This window comes from Papilio machaon, chromosome 7 (assembly GCF_912999745.1).
Source record: "Papilio machaon chromosome 7, ilPapMach1.1, whole genome shotgun sequence".
Classification (NCBI taxonomy): Eukaryota; Metazoa; Arthropoda; class Insecta; order Lepidoptera; family Papilionidae; genus Papilio; species Papilio machaon.
Window position 1 is genome coordinate 1290940 of NC_059992.1, and position 22460 is coordinate 1313399.

The 22460-nt window shown below is 35.4% G+C and overlaps 4 protein-coding genes across 4 annotated transcripts; 2 read left to right on the forward strand and 2 right to left on the reverse strand.

Moving 5' to 3' along the window:
- The first annotated feature begins 822 nt into the window (after positions 1-822).
- LOC106713077 (transmembrane protein 50A) lies at positions 823-3319 on the forward strand. Its single transcript, XM_045678786.1, has 4 exons — positions 823-1105; positions 2054-2185; positions 2492-2627; positions 3026-3319. The coding sequence occupies exons 1-4, from the start codon at positions 1010-1012 to the stop codon at positions 3133-3135; spliced, it is 474 nt and encodes a 157-aa protein (XP_045534742.1). The 5' UTR covers positions 823-1009; the 3' UTR covers positions 3136-3319.
- A 158-nt stretch (positions 3320-3477) lies between these two features.
- LOC123721126 (nidogen-like) lies at positions 3478-4951 on the reverse strand. The gene is made up of 3 exons (XM_045678604.1): positions 4933-4951; positions 4029-4170; positions 3478-3744 (listed from the first exon to the last, which is right to left on the reverse strand). The coding sequence occupies exons 1-3, from the start codon at positions 4949-4951 to the stop codon at positions 3522-3524; spliced, it is 384 nt and encodes a 127-aa protein (XP_045534560.1). The 3' UTR covers positions 3478-3521.
- Positions 4952-7566: 2615 nt separating this feature from the next.
- LOC106715958 (transmembrane protein 50A) lies at positions 7567-10798 on the forward strand. The gene is made up of 4 exons (XM_045678785.1): positions 7567-7753; positions 8893-9024; positions 9377-9512; positions 10337-10798. The coding sequence occupies exons 1-4, from the start codon at positions 7658-7660 to the stop codon at positions 10444-10446; spliced, it is 474 nt and encodes a 157-aa protein (XP_045534741.1). The 5' UTR covers positions 7567-7657; the 3' UTR covers positions 10447-10798.
- Positions 10799-11244: 446 nt separating this feature from the next.
- Positions 11245-20094, reverse strand: LOC106715962 (nidogen). Its single transcript, XM_014509371.2, has 7 exons — positions 19893-20094; positions 15749-16233; positions 13721-15570; positions 12655-13647; positions 12402-12576; positions 11842-12126; positions 11245-11557 (listed from the first exon to the last, which is right to left on the reverse strand). The coding sequence occupies exons 1-7, from the start codon at positions 20073-20075 to the stop codon at positions 11335-11337; spliced, it is 4194 nt and encodes a 1397-aa protein (XP_014364857.2). The 5' UTR covers positions 20076-20094; the 3' UTR covers positions 11245-11334.
- Between the last annotated feature and the right edge of the window lie 2366 nt (positions 20095-22460).

Here is a 22460-nt window from a genome sequence, read left to right on the forward strand (position 1 = left end):
ATTTTGCGGTCTAATATGGAATATATCAGGAAATTTTTAAAGATTTTTTTTTAAATACCACAATTGAAATCTCATTACAGCTCACTATACGTCCCCACTGAGGAGCTTGGAGCCTACCCTAAGTTTAGGGGTGACTAGGTCAACCACACTAGCCCAGTGCGGGTTGTTTGACTTATACACATATTTAACACACACACATATTTGTACACATATTATCTTTAAATTTCTTCTTAGATATGTGCAGGTTGCTTCACGATGTTTTTCTTCACCGTAAGAACGTCGGATAAATGTACAGATTTAAATCGTATAACACATTGGTACATGGCGGGATTCGTACCCAGATTGCAAGTCAAGTGCTTGTATTGCTTAGTTAATAACCTTATTATTATAATCACAAAACAATCGGGAATTACATCATATGTTTTTAGGGAAGCAAAACAAGACTAGTCGCTACTAGAGCTATAGTATAATTGGAATCTATGATTGCAGATTGCAAGGCAAGTGCTTAAAATCTGAGCCATCGACTTCATCTATAGTTAAAATTGGAGAAAATGCTCTTTATTATTTTATTTGTTGCACAAACTGTATTTTTTCAAATATCTCATTATTTTCAAAATTAGCATTTCGTAATGTGGCTGAAAGATAATAAAACTTTTGCCATTAAAACAAAACACACAAAGTTGTCAACTTGACTTTTGTCATCAACTTGTCATTGGTCACGATTTGACATAACTTAAAACATGGATTTGAAAAGTAATTGAAATTAACTAATTAATTACTTTACTGTTTTACGAAAGACATAAATGAACCTAATATATAATTAAAGGAAAAAATTCTACGAAAGACTAGGCAGTATGGTCGAAAGACTATAGCCTGCGCCAAGGGCGAAAAAAAAAATTGTCATTTGTCAAACTTATTTACAAAAACATTCTCCAGTCTGCCTGCTTTCTAAATTCCGTTGATTGTATTTTTAAATAGTAAATAATTTTCCATTAAAGTAGCAATCAAAATGAGTTGCTTTGAGAACGTAAATTTACCTAACTGCGTGTGGTTTGATGGGGACGACAAACGAAATACTGTAGCTTCGATTTTGGCTGGTGTTTTTGTATGTATTTCCATGAATCATTGGTAGCAAAATGGGTGCCATTACCTTTTTGTGTTTTCTTATTTAAAACATTTACACAATACCAAAGTGTGTCGTGTCTTAGATATTGTAAAAAGGAAATCTGGCTAAAAATGGTTTAAATACAGTGTTTTATCTTGTGAATGTTAAAACTGTCTTGTCAATATCATGACTGGCCATTTCTTATTGTTATTATATTCACCATTCTACAATATATACCATTCTAATAGCATAAATGATTAATCTTATACATAAAATTCTTGTGTCACAATGTTCATTCCCGTGCTCCTCTGAAATAGCTTGAATGATTCTCATGAAATTTTGTGAGCATATTCAGTAGGTCTGAGAATCGGCCAACATCTATTTTTCATACCCCTATTAAGTTTAATAGGCTTAGGCTATATTATAGACTATTTTTTATTTTGCTCTGAAGAAGTCAAGGTAGATAGTCTAAAATTAACATATTGGAAAACAGTCCTTTAACAGTCAGATTATAAAAGTTGTTTGTGTACAAGGAGACTTTGAAGAGAGTAATGACTAAAGGGATGAATGATAGATAGATCTGGATGAGAAAAACCTAGTATACAAACTGATATGAACAGGGAGATGATACTTAAAATAGAAGTAGCTATCGCCCGCGATTCCGTCCATGCAGAATTAAAAAAAAGCTTAATAAGAGACTACTTGTCTATAAATTCTACCAGACTATGTTCTACATCTATGCCAAATTTTATAGACATCCATTGAGCCGTTCTGGAGATACCTTCAAACAAACATCTATCCATCTAAACATTTGAATTTATAATATTAGTAAGATTGTTACATATTGTTATCACTATATACCCATTTTTGTGATATCTTGTGAGTGTTTGATGTACATGAGTATGAGTATGAGTGTTTGTGGTATGTTTGATTACTTTACTATTACAGTACTTTGCGGGCTGGTGGTTCATCATAGATGCAGCGTCAGTATATCCAGGTGATCTCCCCAATGCCTCTTATGTATGCGGTGTTATGGCAACACTCTCACTTGTCATGGTTAATTCTGTCTCCAATGCTCAGGTGAATAAACATTCCTATAAAAATAAGGATATTTATGTAATATTTTTTTAAATCACTTTTTACAATAGATTGTTACAAGAACAATGGTAAAACTAAATGGCATGTTTTAAGTAAGGTTATTACAGACTTGCAACATTATTTATAATAATGCACATAATATTTGTGAAAAAAATTAAGATATGTTTGTGAAGCCAACTAACCCCGTAATGGACCAGAGTGATTGACTTCTTATTAAGGTCTAATTTAGTGTAGGCTTAGTCTCCGCGATGATTTATAGAGCTGACGACATGTTTGTCCTATTTCCAGGTCCGTGGTGACACATACACAGGTGGCTGCATGGGCCCTCGTCGCGCTCGTATCTGGCTGTTTATGGGCTTTGTTGTAGGTTTTTTCTCCCTCATCTCATCCTGTGGGATCTTATTTGTTAACTATGCTAATGCTGGTGAGTTTTACATTGAAATTAAAATAATTTTTTTTAGAGGAAAGTACCACAGGATCGACGATATTCAGTCATGACAGAAAATAGCCTTCCATGTATTTTATACAAGACAGTTAATACTACTATTACTTCATTCAGCCAGGATTTGATGTTTCAGTTTTAACCAATGTTGCAAAAGTTATTGACGAAATGATTTTTCTTAGATTTATTTTTAGCTAGCTTTTGATTAATTAAAAAAAATCTTTATAAGTATCCTATGTGTTCTTTCAGACTATGTTCTACATCTGTGCCAAATTTAATCAAGGACTGTTCTTCACTTCCTTCTGGACTTCAAACAAACATCCATCAATTTAAATTCTAAACATTCGCATTTATAATATTAGGTTGTTGGTTTTTTTTAGGGAGCAAAAAGCACACATGGGCCGGTGTGAGCTTGTTCATGCAAAACGCATTTATATTCGCGAGTTCGCTCGTCCTCAAGTTTGGCCGCACTGAAGATGTTTGGGGATAAGATTATTCAGATTTATAAAATCTGTGGCTACAACCAATTTATACTTCAATTTTTACTTATATTCATAAATAAGATGTTTAAAAATCATTTAACTTGTTTCATGCGATTGCTTTTATTTTTGTATGGATTTCATTTGTACACCTGGTTGTGTGTATGTGAGTGTGTTAACTTAATAAGTCACAAAATAATATACTAATAATACACAATTAGTTAACAATATAACAAAGTGCATTAACACATTGCACTATAAAACATTATGATAATCATTAAAAAATAATTAAAAATGTGTAAACCAAGGTCTATTATTCTTTTGATTTCATAACATGAGTTAGAGTAAAAGATTTTACTAAAACTACTCTTTGGTAGGTTCCAATGACTGGCAATACTTAATTAGTATTTTTGTCTCCGTCGAGGCAAGTCCTGCCGCCCCTGCCGTCGGGTAAGCAGAGTTGTCCTGGGCCACAGTTGCCGTTCCTGTATTGGCACACGTTGGTGTGTGTGGGACACTCCTCAGGGGCCACGGCGACTCCGTACAGCCTCCTTGTGGCCGCGGCTATCGGAAGCCGGCCTTTCACTTGAGTCGCTGTGTCTATAAATTCGATATCCAGTCTGGAGAGATACGATATAATCGATTAATCATAAGATATTTCTGTGCGAGTGTATTTATTAAAATACCTAAACACTACACTTATTTTGATGATTGTAAATGTTTGAGGGCTTAGCTTGGACTTATAGTTGAACTCGTGTGCAACTGTGAGAGAGTTGTTTTTTGGTGATGGCGCTGCGGAGTGAATGGCGCTAGTGTTGCAACATTGCTAAAAAGCGGGTGTTGCTATCTTTGTCTACTTTGGTAAATTTTTATTATTTTTATAAAAAAGAAGATTAGTACTTACGTTCGCCAGTCTGTCCAGTAGAACTTGTCGCCGCTGATGGCGAGACGGAAGGGATGTGAGTAGTTGGCGGCGATGATCTCCCTTTCGGAGGTGGTGATGCTGACACACCTGATGCTGAATTGATGAACACCAAATTTTTCATCTTTACAATATTTATAATATCGCTAAAAAATAGCCTGTATCATGCCCAAACACATCACCTACCTACCAGTCAGTCCCATCAAAATCGGTCCAGCCGTTTCGGAGATTACCCGTAACAAACACGCTTGCGGTCAGACATACAAACATAAATTTTCAATTTGTAAACCGATTTTGATAATTTATTTCTTTGTTTGAAGGATAAGAGTTTATCTGCTGCATTCTAAATTAGTTTTTGAATTGAAGTATACAACATATCAAATACATATCAAATAGGAAAGTCCTTTTCTTTATTTGTCTTATTTCCGGTCTCATACGTATTCAGCAAATTTATAATCGAACTTCAAATTCCCAAAAATACGAGAAGTAAAAAAAAATAAGAAAAAAATAAAGCCGACGTCATAAAAAAACAATCTCAAACAAAATGCATTAAAAAATAACAAAATGTCATGAAAACCCTCTAAAGAAAGTTATCTTCTTTCTTGTGACATGTCTATATTGTATAAAACAGATCGAAAAATTGTCAATAAAACAGATCGATTTGTCTATGTACTAAAGAGGATAAAGCAAATAGTTAACATAAACACTGCACTGATAGCCTACCACGCTTACATATCATCAATTCTGAGATACGGAATAATAATATGGGGTAATTCAGTAGAGGCAGATAAAGTTTTCAAAGCTCAGAAAAAATGTATCAGAGCAATATGTGGTGCTCACTTCTTAGATAGTTGCAAACCACTTTTTAAAAGACATAAAATCTTACCATTGCCCTGCCTATACATCTTAGAAATATGTATCTTTGTGAAAAAACACCCTCAATTATTCGAAACATTTAGCGATAGTACATATAGCCGATGTAGACATAAAAATAGACTGCGTTTACCTCAGATAAAGCTAAAATTATTTAAGGAAAATGTTTATTGTATGTGTATCATGATATTTAATAATTTACCCTCAAATATTGTACAATTGCCTTTTACACGGTTTAAAAATCAATTATTTAATTTGCTGTTGGATAAATGCTATTATAGTGTTGAACACTTCCTAGCTGACAATTTACAAAATGTTGACCTAATGATAAATAAATAATTAATGACTAAAATAATCCTACTAATATGATTTTATATAATAAGGTTAAATTTGCATTCAATATAATATTTGCATGCCATACGTGGCAGAATATGTTTGTTCGTCTAACCATGTAACACCATTTGTACCATATTCTGGCAAATAAATTGATTATTATTATTATTATTATTATAACTATAATTATTTTTATTTTGGAGTCGGCTGGCGGAGCATCTGTGGGCCGAGCCTGATACAGACTGGAGCCACGCCGAGCACAGGATGCTGCTTTTGAGGTATACACATTGAACATACAACATGCTTTATCATCGTTCACTTAACATATATATCTTCAAAAAAGACAGACTCTTTTCAGATTAGTCTTGTTCTCATTCGGTATAAGGCAAAGAATATAATACTCTCTATAGAGAGAAGAATGACATGTTACATACTATAGTATTATAACTTTGGTCTATACGCTTATACTACTAGCGCCATAATGGTCGCCCATATGAAAAAATAAAACGCGGGAATTTTGAATATACGTTTAGTATTTTAATTTATTTATAGTTAAAAATTTATATTGGAAATTATGATTATTTTAATAATTTGGCAAATGTAAGATTTTTTTAAAGAAAGAATAATTTTAAAATGAAATAATCATTATTTCCAATATATTGTGTTAGTAAAAGTTATTAACTTAAATTAGTTAAAGGAATAATGAAATGAAACAGAGTAATTTAACATCATTTATTTAATTAAATTTAGTTCCCGATTTTTTTTAATTAAGAATCGCTTTAAAGATATAAAAATTATTGATTTTATTATGAAATCACAATTTTCATTATAATGTCTGTCACAATTAAGTAAAAAGCTGAAATCCACCATGCATGTAAGGATGGATTTTAAATTTTTAACTATATAATTTTTGTATCCATTTGATTCAAGTTCATTATTAATTATTGAAGCACTTATCTCCACACATTGAATAAATTTTTTACTGGCGTAATTTAAGCTTTCAGCATAATCTTTAAATTGTGTAAAAATTTATGGTCTGATGATAAAAACAATTCCTTACAATTATTACAATTTATATTTCGTTTTTTGACCATAAATCCACATACATATGCACAAGCCTGGGCCTCTGACGTACCACTATCAATGGTATGAACTGCTTCACCAATAATATCTTCAAATTGATCTTGATGTGGATCAAATTGCCATTCTATGTCATCTGACGTCTGTTCTATTTGGCTATCGCCGGCTATCAAAAATGCCTCTAGATTATTAATATTTCAATATTTCACTTATCAGAGTCAATATCTCAAAACTTAAACACTCGCGTTATTAGTTCAAAATACAATGCAATATCAAAGATTTCGGAACCATACGAGAACACGTTTTGAAACAAATTTGAAAACTTATTTTTTTAACGGTTATGATTTAAAATTGCCATTACTACATTTTTTTGCGATGTAGATATAAGATAACAAGTGATCGTATATCTTGATTTATAAATACAAATGTAAGAAATAAGACAATTAATAATAGGATTTTTTTTAAATCATGTTTTCTTATTTTTAATTATAAATACTTTATTATAATAATAAAAGGATGAAATATTTTTTTTATATGGCAAGTATAGCTTGGACTATCGCGAGCGAAAACGGCATAGATATATGCTCTATCTCGTTCATATTATGGAACCCAGTTAACACAACAACAAAATTGTCTCTGTGTGAAGTTTCTTGTTTTTCGTTTAAAGTTGGTGGACCCTGGTATAAGGTCTACTGAGAACCTATCACGAATATATGCGACGCGCGCCTTCGTAATGTCATCGAAAAAATATGTCAAGATTTGTATGAGATTTCGTGTCATTTGCGCTCGGTATTTGCAGTTTTTGGGACTATCTTACTCTAAATTATTACCATGTCCCTTGCCGCGAATTACCGCTTATTTTATGCTGAACTCTCTCAATTTTGTGTGATTTCAACAGTCATAACCATGGAACAGTAAATAATATTTAATTTTATTTACTTATATCGATATTATATTCTTTACTTTTTAAGTCAAAATCAGCATTAGAACCAATACAACGTCCAAGTCACTTTACAAATTTAACCCCTAAGCCACCGACTTCATCTATAGTTAAAATTTGATAAAAATGCTCTTTATTATTTATTTTATTTGTTGCATAAACTGTATTTTTTCAAATATTTCAAAAGCGATAGCATTTCGTAATGTGGCTGAAAGATAATAAAACTTTTGCCATTAAAACAAAACACACAAAGTTGTCAACTTGACTTTTGTTATCAAATTGTCATTTGTCAAATTTATTATACATTCTCCAGTCTGCCTGCTTTCTAAATTCCATTGATTGTATTTTTAAATAGTAAATATTTTCCATTAAAGTAGCAATCAAAATGAGTTGCTTTGAGAACGTAAATTTACCTAACTGCGTGTGGTTTGATGGGGGCGACAAACGAAATACTGTAGCTTCGATTTTGGCTGGTGTTTTGGTATGTATTTCCATGAATCATTCGTAGCAAAATCGGTGCGATTAACTTTTTGTGTTTTCTTATTTAAAACATTTATAAAATCCCGAAGTGTTATATCTTGTGAATGTTAAAAGTGTCTTGTCGATATCATGACTGGCCATTCTTTATTGTTATAAAATACCATTCTAATATCAAAAATAAATCTCATCTAAGAATTTGTTACTGTTTGCTAAAAGATTGGCAACAAGGAGCAAAAAATAAAATTAAATATGCTTGACTTGTATCTACTTAAAATTTCCTGTACATCATAAAACCATCTGATCATCCATCCTTATCTCAATTATCTTTATCTAAGTAGCTTTTTGTTCTAAACAAAAAGAAAATAATAACCTAAGCAATTTACTATTTATACACTTTAAGATGTTTATATAATAGGAGTGTTATATAAAAAAAATACATATTTCATATACATTATGTATTTGCATTATTGATAAATAAAACCCAATTTTAAAAAATGTCTATGTCTGTCTGCATGTCTATTTGGAAGGTCATGTTTTTTTCTGGGTAATGTCTGGAACAATTTTGGTAGGACTTTAACAGGATGGTAGTTGATGCATGCTACTTTTAATAGGCTTAGGCTATATTATAGGCTACTTTTAATTTTGCTCTGACATAACGAGGTATGTTGCTAGTATAAAATAAAAATATCGGAGAACAGTTTTTTAACAGTCAGATTATAAAAATTGCTTGCGTACAATTACTAGAATATAAGAGAGTAATGACTAAAGTGATGAATGATAGATAAATCTGGATGAGGAAAACCTAGTACACCAACTGATATGAACAGGGAGATGATAATTATAATAGAAGTAGCTGTCGCCCGTGATTCCGTCCGTACAGAATTAAGAAAAAAAGCTTAATAAGTAGTCTATATATTCTTCCAGACTATGTTCTACATTTACAAATTTCATCGACATCCATTGAGCCATTCTGGAGATACCTTCAAACAAACATCTATCCATCCATCCAAATATTTGCATTTATAATACATATTAGTAAGATTGATGGTGATATGTTACAGATTGTTATCACTATATACGCATTTGTGGATATATTGTGAGTGTTTGATGTAAAATATGGTATGTTTTATTGTTTTACAGTTCTTTGCGGGTTGGTGGTTCATCATTGATGCAGCGTCAGTGTATCCCGGTGATCTTCCCAATGCCGCCCATGTATGCGGTGTTATGGCAACACTCTCACTTGTCATGGTTAATTCTGTCTCCAATGCTCAGGTGAATAAACATTCCTATAAACATAAGGATTTTTACACAATATTTTTTTTTTTATAATCACTTTTTAGATTATTACATGTGAAACAACAATGAGAAAACTAAATGGCATTTTTTAAAGTTAGGTTATTACAGACTTTCAACATTGTTTATCTACTTTTAATAGTTCCATTCCTGATTTTAATACACAGAAATAATGCACATAATATTTGTGAATAAATTAAATATTTATATGTGATACCAACTAACCATGTGATGGGCCAGCGTGATTGACTTCTTATTAAGGTCTAATTTAGTGAAGGCTTAGTGTTTGCGATGATTTATAGAACTGTCAACATGTTTGTCCTATTTCCAGGTCCGTGGTGACACATACACAGGTGGCTGCATGGGCCCTCGTGGAGCTCGTCTCTGGCTGTTTATGGGCTTTGTTGTAGGTTTCGCCTCTCTCATCTCAGCCTGTTGGATTTTATTTGCTAACTATGTTAATGCTGGTGAGTTTTTCATTAAAATTATTTTTTTTTTAAGGAAAGTACTACAGGGATCGGCAATATTCAGTCATGACAGCAGATAGCCTTTAAAACCTTAGTTGTATTTTTAGCCGACTTCAAAAGGAGGTTATCAATTAGACTGTATTTTTTTATGTGTTACCGCGATGCTCCACACCATGGGGCTCCGATTTTGATAAAAATAATTTTAATAGAAACGGAATGCTTGTAGATGGTTCCCATTTTTTTTAATACCTAGAAGACTAGTAGATTTTGAATTTAGCTTCAAACTGCGTTGTGAAAATTAGGGACCTTTTTGCTTTTAGTGCTTGAAGAATTGTAGCTCTTTAAATGTGCTAAATAAAAGTCTGCGATAGCATATATCTGTTTTTTATAGTTTTCTCACAATAACCATTTCTTTCTTTAAAAATATCAATTACATTTATGCCCTATTTCCGACGCTATTATATGGGTTCAGTATTAACCCTTATGTAAATAAATATGTTCATTATCAAGAGAATTTAATGTAGATTATATTTTATACAAGACAGTTAATACTAGTATTACTTCATTCAGACAGGATTGTTTCAGTTTTAACCAATGTTGCAAATGTTATTGACAAAATGATTTTTCTTAGATTTATTTTTGGGAGACTGTACACGACGAATTAAAAAAAAACTTTATAAGTATCCTGTGTTCTTTCAGACAAAGTTCTACATCTGTGCCAAATTTAATCAAGGATTGCTGAGCTGTTCCGGAGATACCTTCAAACAAACATCCATCCATCTTAACATTTTTAACATTAGTAAGATTATTGTTTTTTTTTCCAGGGAGCAACAAGCACACATGGCCGGGTGTTAGCTTGTTTATGCAAAACGCATTTATATTCGCGGGTTCGCTCGTCTTCAAGTTTGGCCGCACTGAAGATGTTTGGGGATAAGATTATTCAAATTTATAAAATCTTTAGCTGAAACCACTTTATACATTCATATATAAGATGTTTGTAATTTAATTTATCTTAAAAATCATTTAACTTGTTTCATACGATAGATTTCATTTGTAAACCTGGTTGTATGTATGTGAGTGTGTTAACTTAATAAGTCACAAAATAATATACAATTAGTTAACAATATAACAAAGTGCATTAACACATTGCACTTTAAAACATTACAATAATCATTAAAAAATAATTAAAAGCGTGTAAACCAAGGTCTATTATGCTTTTGATTTCATAACATGAGTTACAGTAGAAAATTTAAATTTATATTATAGCAACATTATTATATGCTAAAAATACTTTTTGTAAGAGGAAGGAATGTTATTAGAATCTTATTAATTTTTTTGCTAGTTAAAGTAGCTGTTTTTTGTAAAATGCTTTTGTTTGTTATTTTTAAATTCATTGTGTAGGCGAAAAACTTCAAATAAAAAATACAGATTATATAGGTATTATATTTACATTAAACAAATACAGATAACATTCAAATTAAAAATATTTAGTAAGATTCGTAGTTAATTGGATTTAATTATAAAATTTGCAAATGTTTGTCAAACATTGTATATGTGAAATAAATAAATATTCCTTTGGTGTCTTGATTAAATCTATTATAATACAATAAAGATCTTAATACTATTAATCTTTTTATTAAATAAAATATCTGAAATAAAAAACTTATATGCATTTTTTTATAAACTTAAGTAAAATCAAATAACTTATTAAAATTATTGCAATATAATATTTTTTCGGTCAATTCGTTTTGGAAAGCAGATTTACATTGGTACAATATTTTACTAAAACTACTCTTTGGTAGGTTCCAATGACTGGCAATACTTAATTAGTATTTTTGTCTCCGTCGAGGCAAGTCCTGCCGCCCCTGCCGTCGGGTAAGCAGAGTTGTCCTGGGCCACAGTTGCCGTTCCTGTATTGGCACACGTTGGTGTGTGTGGGACACTCCTCAGGGGCCACGGCGACTCCGTACAGCCTCCTTGTGGCCGCGGCTATCGGAAGCCGGCCTTTCACTTGAGTGGCTGTGTCTATAAATTCGATATCCAGTCTGGAGAGATACGATGTAATCGATTAATCATAAGATATTTCTGTGCGAGTGTATTTATTAAAATACCTAAATGCTACACTTATTTTGATGATTGTAAATGTTTGAGGGCTTAGCTTGGACTTATAGTTGAACTCGTGTGCAACTGTGAGAGAGTTGTTTTTTGGTGATGGCGCTGCGGAGTGAATGGCGCTAGTGTTGCAACATTGATAAAAAGCGAGTGTTGCTATCTTTGTCTACTTTGGTTAATTTTTATTATTTTTATAAAAAAGAAGATTAGTACTTACGTTCGCCAGTCTGTCCAGTAGAACTTGTCGCCGCTGATGGCGAGACCGAAGGGATGTGAGCAGTTGGCGGCGATGATCTCCCTTTCAGAGGTGGCGATGCTGACACACCTGATGCTGAAGAGGCCCGCGTCCGCGTAGCACAGTCTGTCCCGAGCCCAGTCGATTGCTAGCGAGTTGGGCAACTTGACATCTGTCTGGTCCAGAAACACGCCGCGTTGCGTTCCATCCATGTTGGCCCACTCAATTTTTGGTCCGGCGCGATTCCAATCAGACCAAAAGATTTTTCTGTGAAACGTTATAATTTAGAAATCGTCAAACACTTTAATAGTACTTATAATCTATATATATAAAAGAAAGTTGTGTTAGTTACACCATTTATAACTAAAGAACGGCTGAATCGATTTGACTGAAAATTGGTGGGCATGTAGCTTAGAACCAGGAATAGGACATAGGATAATTTTTACCCCGTTTTCTATTTTTTATTCCGCGCGGACGGAGTCGCGGGTAAAAGCTATCTTTTATAAATTTTCTTCTTTCAGTAAGTTTTACTGAAAACTTACCCTCTCTGTGGATGTACAGCGATGCCTCTGGGGTTGGCGATGCCGTCCATGGAGAATAGAACTTTTCTCGTCTTCCTGTCGAGATTGGCCACTTCAATAGACAGTTTCTTCGAATCAGTCCAGAATATATTCCTCGCAGCCCAATCGACGGACAGACCCTCCGGAGTTTTGATGTCTAAATATTAATTATACTTAAAAATTTTGTAAATTTAATTAATGTTATTATTTTAAATTTAAGAAAGCGTAGACTTACCCTCCGTCAAGAAGTTTTCTAAGCCCGATCCATCGTAGGCTGCTGTCTTAATCACATGCCCAGCGACATCGCCCCAATATATTCTGCCAGTGAGACAGTCGACGTCGATACCAACGGCCATCTGATAGACTGCGCTATTCAGCGGCGTTGCGAACACCCTCGGCGAGACTCGGAACGGCACGCGGAACACGGATGCTCCATCGCTGGCCACCAGGAAGTTGCCGGCCTGTCGGGGGTTAAGTTCGCATACGGTGCCGTTGCCGTTGTAGCCCGTGTTGCACGCGCACTCGTACCCTTCGCTCGATTTAATACAGGCGGCGTGAATGTCACACATGTACGGGTTTATCCTACAGCTGAGCTCCGGCGTGCACGTGTAGCCGTCGCCGTTGAAGCCGTCTTTGCAAACGCATTGATACGACTGGTCGACGAGTGTGCACACGGCGTCGTAGCTGCAGTCGTGTGCAACGTCGCACGTGTTGCCTTGCGGGACGCACTGCCCTATCCCTTCCCCCTCGTACCCCGGGTCGCAGTGGCAGTAGCTCACGCCGATCGTCTCGTCATAAAGGCAGGAGGCGTGCTCGGCGCACACGGCGCCATTGCACAGCTGGCCGTCTGGGATGCAGGCATCGTTTTGATCTTTGATGTACCCGTCGATGCACTGACAAGCGTAGTCACCGCTGCCTGGGTCAGGCCGGCACTCGGCGTGGTACTCGCAGTCGGAGTTGTTGGTGCAGCTGAAATTGGGTCGGCATAGGTATCCGTCGCCATGGTAGCCGGTGGCGCAGACGCAGATGAGCTCGCCCGTGGGCGTGTCGATGCAGTGTGCGTTCATGCCGCACGAACAAGTGGGGCCTGTCTTTTCGATGCACTCGTAAGCGTCTCCCTCATAACCTTCGGGGCAAATACATTGGCCGTAATTCGTCTCCGTGGCTTCAGGAGATGGAATAGAACAGATGGCGTTCGGTGGACAGTCGGAGTCGCCCAAACATTTAACTGAAAACAAGAAAATTTGGTTAGAAATAGTAAACTGAAAAAATGACACAATGCTTTGATCAATTTTACTTACTTCCTGGGTCATATCGACACAAGCTGTTGCCCCGTTCGTCTTTGAAGCTGGTGTACCCTGCCGGACAGGTACATTCGTAGACATCGCAGTGCGGTAATACGATTGACTCGTTGTAGTCCGATTCAGTGACAGTCGTAGTCGGTTTGGTCGTGGGCGCATCGGTAACTTCAGACTCTTCACTTTCATCTAGTGTATCTTCTTCGGACGGTGTAGTGCTAGGTTTAGGTGTAAAAAAAGCATTGGGGTAACTAGGATAATCTGGGACAGTTGGCTTGTAACTGGGTAAACTCGGTGGGGTTTGATAACTTGTAGTGCTGGATGCATATGTAGAACCACTTGGTTCTTGACTTGGATAGTTATATGGGATGTTCGATGTAGAAGGTGTAGAGTAGCTAGATCCACTTGTCCGTTCGGTCGTGGGGCTGGTGGGGATGTCTGAGGTACAGTAGTATCCATCACCAGTATAGCCATTGTTGCACTCACATTTGTAATTATTTGTTTCTGTTACAAATCTGCAGTAAGCGTTTGGAGAGCAGTTATCACATTTATTTTCGTACGTTGGCCAGCATCTCTGCCCATTTCCAGTAAATCCAGGATTACACATGCATCTCGCTTCATTTTCCGTGTTTACACATTGAGCGTTCGGGTCACAATTTCTGTCCCTGCATTGTAGAACACGACTGCAGGAGACGCCGTTGCCGTCGTATCCGTCCCGACATCTGCATTGGAAGCCTCCCTCATGATTATAGCAGTCGGCATTTACGTCACAGTTGTGAGTTCCGGTCGCACATTCGTCAATGTCGTCGCATTCGACTGTAGAATCGTCCCGATATTGGCTCGAGAAACCCGACTGGCACACGCATGCGAAAGTGTCGCCTTGTACCACGCACGTGCTGTGAGGACCGCAACTATTTTTACCTTCAATGCAAGGGTCTTCCTTACCTAGAGGTACGATTTTATTACTAGTACCGTATCTTACGATATTTTCTCTCGCCTCATATCCAAGATAGTTTTTAGCCACCTTCAATGTCGAGGAGGTCGTGTCATCTTCTGACGGAGGAAGGTATCGACAAGAGTTGAATGTGAAGGTTTGTGACACTCTCTGTTCGTACTTTTCGCCGGTAACTTTGTTCGTAAATGTGCGAGAGGAGTCACTGCGTAAGACACCTAATTCAACGAGCGTATATTGCTCTTCGTATTCTGAAATATCAAGCTTGGTTCCGGGTGCTACCACAGGTATAGTGCCTCTGACATCAGCTTCTAGAGTTATCTGATCGAACACATCGTGGCCCAAGTATTCCTGGTACACCGTTAGTCTATCACCAGTTTCTGGGAAGAAAATGTCAGCGGTGTGATTAAAAAGAGCGCCGGTCAACTGATAGCCGTTCTTTGCTTCACCGGACGGCTTCGCAAAGAGCCAGCCGATAACTCCTCCTATTACACTCAGTTGTAGTAAGCTGGTGCCGAGTGAAGGTGGCGCTTGGGAGAGAGCCGTGTAAGATCTACCGTCCGCTACTACGACGTAAGCTTGTACGTCTACGTCGTTTAGATTAACATTATTGATGATTCCGTTGACTTTTCCGTGAACTCGGAGCGGTACGTCGTCTTTGATACAAGACTTTCCATTGCCGTAGAATCCTTCCTCGCATTGGCAACATATACCTGCAGGGTAGTCGACGCAGCGCGCTTGGATGTGACACACGCTGGGGCCGCTCTGCGCACAAGTTTTCGATTCCTCTTCGATCTCATCTTCACTTTGATTGTACAGGTCAGGGACAGCTACGTTGCCATCGGGAGAGATGTTTCCCACTCGGAACACGTATTTACCCGGTTCGTGGACGTTACTCCATCTTGGAAAAGAAAACAAGTAGTGTAAATTATGAAAATAGAAAAAAGATGTCTAAAACTACAATTATCAATTAGTATGCAAGGTTATGGATAATAAGATTGTGAGAATTTTTAGCTTGATTTCATCTTTCTTTATCATGGTATAAAAAATAGTAAATTATGTGTGAAAAAAAAACTTACGAAACAATGTTTCTAATTTGATGGCTGCCGGATCCCCTGAGCGTCAGTAGTCTGCCGTCCTCGGCAACGAAGCCGGCCTGCGCTTTGGCGTCAGGTAGACTGTTGGGCTGGGCCTCGCGCTGTATCCACTGGATGTCTCGCTCCGGGTAGATCAGTTCCACGAAGCTTTCAGTGCCATTGCTGATCACTGCGATTTGGAAGCTGTTCTTGCGGTCGGAATGGCCAGCGTATGAGACCTCCAGCCACGTTGCGATGAAAACGCTTTTAGGTTTGAAGTCATAGTAGTCGTGGAAGTTGCTTTGTACACTCTCCTCTGCTTTGATAAGTACGTGGGGCTCGTCTGTTTCCCTGTAGAATATGTCGCCGACTTCGCTCGTATCCACGTTTGTATAGAACGCAGCGATTGAGGGATACGGCAGAGGGAACTCCGCGTTCAGGAACGTTGGAATGTCCGCTCTGAACGAGAGGACTCCGTAGTTGTTAACCTGCAAGCAAAAAGTAAGTGATTAATACATACAATATGGCCCTGATACTGAGTTACTTTATCTTCTTTTCGTCTTAATCTATAGATATAGAGATATTTATTAAAATAAATCATGGTTACCTTTTGTAACTGATTTAGTTGTTTACAGAGAATTTTCATAATTATTAATACATTTTATTTAAAGCAATCGAGTGCATTAGATAAAAGACAATGTTGCCATCTCTATCTCTATATTTACATCCTCGATGCCGTGTACAAGTTCCGGTATTTTAGTAAGCAAAAAAATACCTAATATTAATGGTCATACATTTCCTGTATCCGTTACTAAACTATTGTTCAAATTGTGGCGAAACATTCCTTGTTTTGAGGACGCCGTTGAGGGGTTTATAAAAAACTAGCTTTTATCCGCGACTCCGTCCGCGCGGAATAAAAAAAAATGCACACAAGACAAAAAAGTTCCTATGTCCGTCTCCTAGTTCTAAGCTACCTCTCCATCAAATTTCAGTTAAATCAGTTCGACCGATCTTGAGTTATAAATAGTGTAACTTACACGACTTTCTTTTATATATATAGAAGATAGATTTCATCGATTGAAACTTAGTGTTTTTTTGTTTAAAACGAAAATTTGTAATATGCTTTGATATAGTTCCGACTTTATTAGTTTTTACAGCCATGCCCGGTTCAGATAATTAGGTACTTTATAAAGTACGTGCTGTCAATATGCTCTAAATCTTTGCATACTTCGCGTAAATTATCGTGGCTGAATGCTTAGGCGGTGTGTGCCTACAGCATGTCTGTGACCCGGTTCCCGATAGCGTGGCCGTATCGTAAGGTACACGCAGAGGTCTCGACTCTTGCTTAACGTTTTGATAACGCGCTCCTAAAACGTCTAACGAGATATTTGTGAACATTTTGTAATTGCTTGTTTTCTTATCGTTATCTTATCGATGTTTTAAGATTCAATGAATTACAATAGAGTATTTGACAGACTTTCAAATTAAAATTATTAAACTTATATGAGGCTATAACGTCTATTTAGTTGTCTAATCGTTGGTTTCTCAGACCAAAATCCCTCTATGAAACATATCTAATGAAACATATCGACATCCCTTTCATTATTTTTGACAAAACAGATTTTGGTCTCAGAAACTAACATCATCATCATTAGCTCACTATACGTCCCCACCGAGGGGCTCGGAGCCTACCCCATGTTAGGGGTGACTAGGCCATAGTCAAACACGCTGGCACAGAGCGGGTTGCTTGACTTCACACATATCATTGAATTTCTTCTAAGATATGTGCAGGTTGCATCACGATGTTTTCCTTCACCGTTAGAACGTCGGATAAATGTACATATGTAAATCGAAAATCGAAAAACACATTGGTACATGGCGGGATTCGAACCCTAGACCTGCAGATTGCAAGTCAGTGCTTAATCCTTGAGCCACCGACGCTCTAAACTCTCTAGAAACTAACGATATGTGTGAATTTAAAGTTATTAATTTGTAAATTCTAATTGTATACAAATTGTACCTAAGTGGCTATGTATTTACTGTCTTTCTTTAGTATATTATATAGGTAAGTTTGATCGGTATCTTTAAGTTTATTTACATTCCCCGCTGACTTTTTACTAACTCTGCTACTGGTATATATAACTACGGAAGGAGATGTGTTCCAAAATCTTGCTAACTTATCAATGTTTTATGCAGTTTTTGCACTAGTGTGCTAAATGTTGCGATGTACCCCAGTCAGTGACCGCTCGTCCGCGCCGCCCCCACGCCCACGTGCGCTTCCGCCCGCTGCAGTGTGAACCCAGCCTTATCTCGCTTGCAAATTTAAACGTTCTGCATATTAGCGATAAACGCATATCAATGTTGCAAAATTTACTAACGAATAATTCAGATTTAGATCATATTCTTTGGTCATGTAGTTTGTTTAATGATGTGAAATTCATGAAAAACTACATTTTTTGCTTTGCAATTACAAAGTAATTAAGTTTTTATAATGTTTCTATTTTAATATAAATAACTAGTATACTATAAGGTAAAATTGTATGAAGTTTTAACTTTATAGATCGTATCCACATTTAGACTCAAGGACGCTCAAAAGATATCGGATTATCTTTTAGCGGATAGCAATTTTGTGAAGCAATCATTTTCACCATTTCGTTAGATGTTCACGTTAATGTCTTTATAGTAGTGATGCAACGGAAGTGTCTTACCGGAACCAGAAACGGAAACAGATGTCAAAAATAAATTTTAGCCGAAACGGAAACGGAAACGGATGCGGAAACAGAAGTGTAAATAATAATAAAAAACATATTTACAAAAATATTTTTTTCGGTAAAAACAGTTTGTATTCGTTTTTAATTTATTAAGGCATTGGATATCGGTGTCCATTAGCCTTCAATGTATGTATTTTTACTGCGCTGCAATAAGTTAAAATACGCGTTTTTTTTTTAATTTATTTTCAGGAAACAAAATTACACTATTTACAAATTAAAGTTCGCCAAACCACTCGTGTTGACAAACGACAAATATATTTCTAACTATATAATGATGATGATACGAGTATATTACATGGTTATCACTTATTCAAAAGTACATTTAATAACTCGTAAGTATGAAATAGTCACATTTTGCCAGTTGTCAAATTTTATATGGACAACAACTAGACAGTTTACTCCAGCAAGAGAAACTGATTGTTTCAAACAGCAGCAGAAAATATTACGCGCTTAAATTCACAAAAAAGTACGTAAACAAACAAATGCGACAAGTGCCGAAAGGCCGCGCACGGACTGCGCGTCTCGCGCCGCGCATTTGGATCTCTCAGTCGTCGTAAAGTTCCGTTTTATCTCCGTTATAAAAGTTGCGGAAACAGAAGCAGAAACGGATGTTGAAAAGCACGCGGAACTTCCGCACTTGCGGAAACGGAAACAGACATCCGTTGCATCACTACTTTATAGCTTGATGTCGGATGAAATATTAGTAATAATAGGGATACAAAATATTTAGGACATTGTAATGCGTTTCATTATTATTTTATTTAATAATTATCCGTTAATAAACAGTAAGTTGTTTTGTTGTAAGTAACGTAATCAATGCTCCGACTTTATTTGCATGGTCTAAATAATTACATTTATTTAAATTTACAAGTATCTTGATTTGTTAACCATTTTAAAGCTCTTTTGAAACATGAAACCCGATGGTTGCAATTATCTCTGCTTACTTAATTTTTTTTTAATTTCCTTTATTCATTTACAAATAAAAAATATTGAAAACAGTTCTTAAACATGGAGTCAATAGTTGACTTCATAGTAACCAAGTCGTTTTAGGTTAGTGTACCTTTGTGATGCTAGTACTTTTGTTCGATATTCGAGCAATGATATATTACTTTATTAATGTTTATTTATATGTTGTCTTTTAAGATGATTATTTATCTGTTATCTTTAAAAAACTGTTAAAATTTGATAAGGTCCACTAGCGGTTAAGTGCGATTGAAAATCTGCAATATAGTTAAAGACAGTCGGATAATTTCGCTTTGAAAAATACAATTTCTTAGATGATAAACAAAATAAATAAGCTAGGTAACAGAAAGCATGCAAAAAATCTGCTCTACGCACAATAATTATTAAAAAATTATTAAATGTAACAAACTTACAAATATTGTTTCGTAGGTCTCTCCGTAAAAGCTAATAGGCACTTTTAGAGGAATTTCAGGGGAGGAGAGCGCCTGTCCTTTCGGTAGGCTCGCGTCTAGGGTGGGGCCATAGGGGTAGAACTGATCTCGCGTGACGGCGCAAGCGCACGCCGCGAGCGCTAGCACTCCTACGCACGTCCACATGCTGACGACGCCTCGAAACAACTGATGCGCCCATGTCTAAATTATATCTTTGTAATTTTATTTAAAGGCTGTAGAAATGTGAATAGCCTATCTTTGGAACAAGGAAAACGCAGTTTATTAGTTACTATTATTTTTGTAAACGTGCGTTTCTTTCTTCCTTCAAAAATGTTTGTACACCCGTATAAGTATTTTGGCAAAGGAATATGATAGGATAGTATAGTTTTCATATTAATAACTTGAGGGATAAAAAAACTGTTAGTTATTTAAAATTAGTTGTTTAAAATGATAAAAAATGTTTTTACAAGACAATAAAAAAAACTATGCAAAATTTGCTCAAGTTCTTTTTTTCATTATTTTTTTTAAACAAAATTGATTATTAATCCGAAAATGCACAAAATCTAATTTAATCATTCAATATTGTTTGTTCCTAAAATAAATAAGGAATTTATGATGCGACTTATAATTAATTACTTGTTTATTTATTGTAATGATTAATGTAACAATTTAACAATGACTCGAGTTAGTAGTTCCCAGGAATGTTATCTACACTAAGTGCGTTTGTGTTTGTTTGCCCTAATTAATACAGAACTTTGTGTGTGAGTATAACTAGAAGAACATTTATAAATTTTATGAATAAACTTCCAGTTCCAAATTCTAGTATGTTAAAAAATCGTCTTTGTCTGTTTGGTTACAGGATGTTACAGTGGTAAGAACAAGTGGTAAGGTCAGCTATAAATACATGCACTCAATAAACATTACTTCAGTCGGGACATACACTTATCGCTAGAAAAACGATATTAATGTACGAAGTCTGAATCAGGAAAATATCTACTACAAAACTTATATCTTAAGAATTATACCTATATGGTTAATTTTCCTGCAAATTTTCACTTATGGATTTTTTGTTCCTACAGATAAGTATATCTTGTGCTTCGAAGTTGATAAAGATTGACCTCCATTGAACTTGCATACTTTCAGCGGTGTCATTGTCGTCTGACGTCACTTGCCTAAAATAATCGAATTCGCACATTCCTATATCGCAACGCTTGTGGCTGGCATAATGCCGCGATGCGTTGACAATATTTGTTTAATTCTAAATACATTATCCACGTTTACATTATAACTACACTAGCTGTCGCTTGCTCCATCCTCACGTAAGTAAAAAAAACATAGTAAGTGTGTATGTGTTCTTCCAGTCTATAATCTAAATCTATGCTAAACTCCATCGAGATCTGTTGAGCCGTTCTGGTGATACCTTCAAACAAACCACCCATCCATCCAAACATTCGCATTTATAATATTAGTTAGAAGTAAGATTAGTAAGATGAATATAATCCACATAATGTGAATTAATCAACGACCATTTAGCATGTAGTAACTCCTATCTTGTGCCTCTTTAATACGTAAGAAATACTCAATATTTAAAAGGTTACTTAAGAGGCATTATAGTTTAGTTTATTAAGTTTCTGAGAAAGTCTATTGTATTTGACTGTGATCTAGTGTTTCGGAGTTTTTAAATCTCACTTTATTAAATTTAAATAAAGATTCAAGGAAAGCCAAGTGTTATAAAATATATTATTTCATTACAATTTAATCCTAAGTTCTTGGTACGTCGTAAATAAGGTTTAATTCCTGAGGGGTATTAATTTAAGAATAGTGTAGTTAATAAACTATTATAGTAATATATCGCTTGGCTGCAGACGGCGAAAAAACCAAAGTGCAGCCATAGTTAGCAAATGATGATAAATGAGTGCGTGTCCGCGCTAACCCCTATCAACTATTCTCGAACAGAACTCGCAAGATAGACCAAAATCAGAATCAATGAGTTTATAATAAAACTAATCCTGAGTTCTCGAGTACACGAACTAGATGAAATAGCAGTAGAGATTATAATTAAAGTAATCCAATGTTTATAAATGAGTTTGTAATGTTTGATCATTTGAATTTACGGAACGTTTGACCTGAGGACAGTTATCTATTTAATAAAAGATTACTGATATAGTAAATAACTGTGTACTCTAGATACATTGTAAATATGCGAAAACTTTTTTTGTCGAACGAACATTAGTAGGGGTAGCAATTGATATGATTAAAAATTTACTCACAATAAATAATTTCAGCAAAGGGAATGATTAAATTCTACGAAATTTATATTTCGAGATTATATTAAAATGTTTTTAATGTTTATGTTGATGGTTATATGATTTTTTCCGTCATATCATGTTCAAAAGCATTTTGTTAAAAATATTGCCTCGTAGATAATCAAAAAGTTTAGCACAAAATAATAAATCAGTAACGAATTTAAACCAAAATATAGCATAGCCAGGAATTGAAGTTATAACCCGTAATGTAACAAAATACTGTAACTACTACACGAGGTAGTCA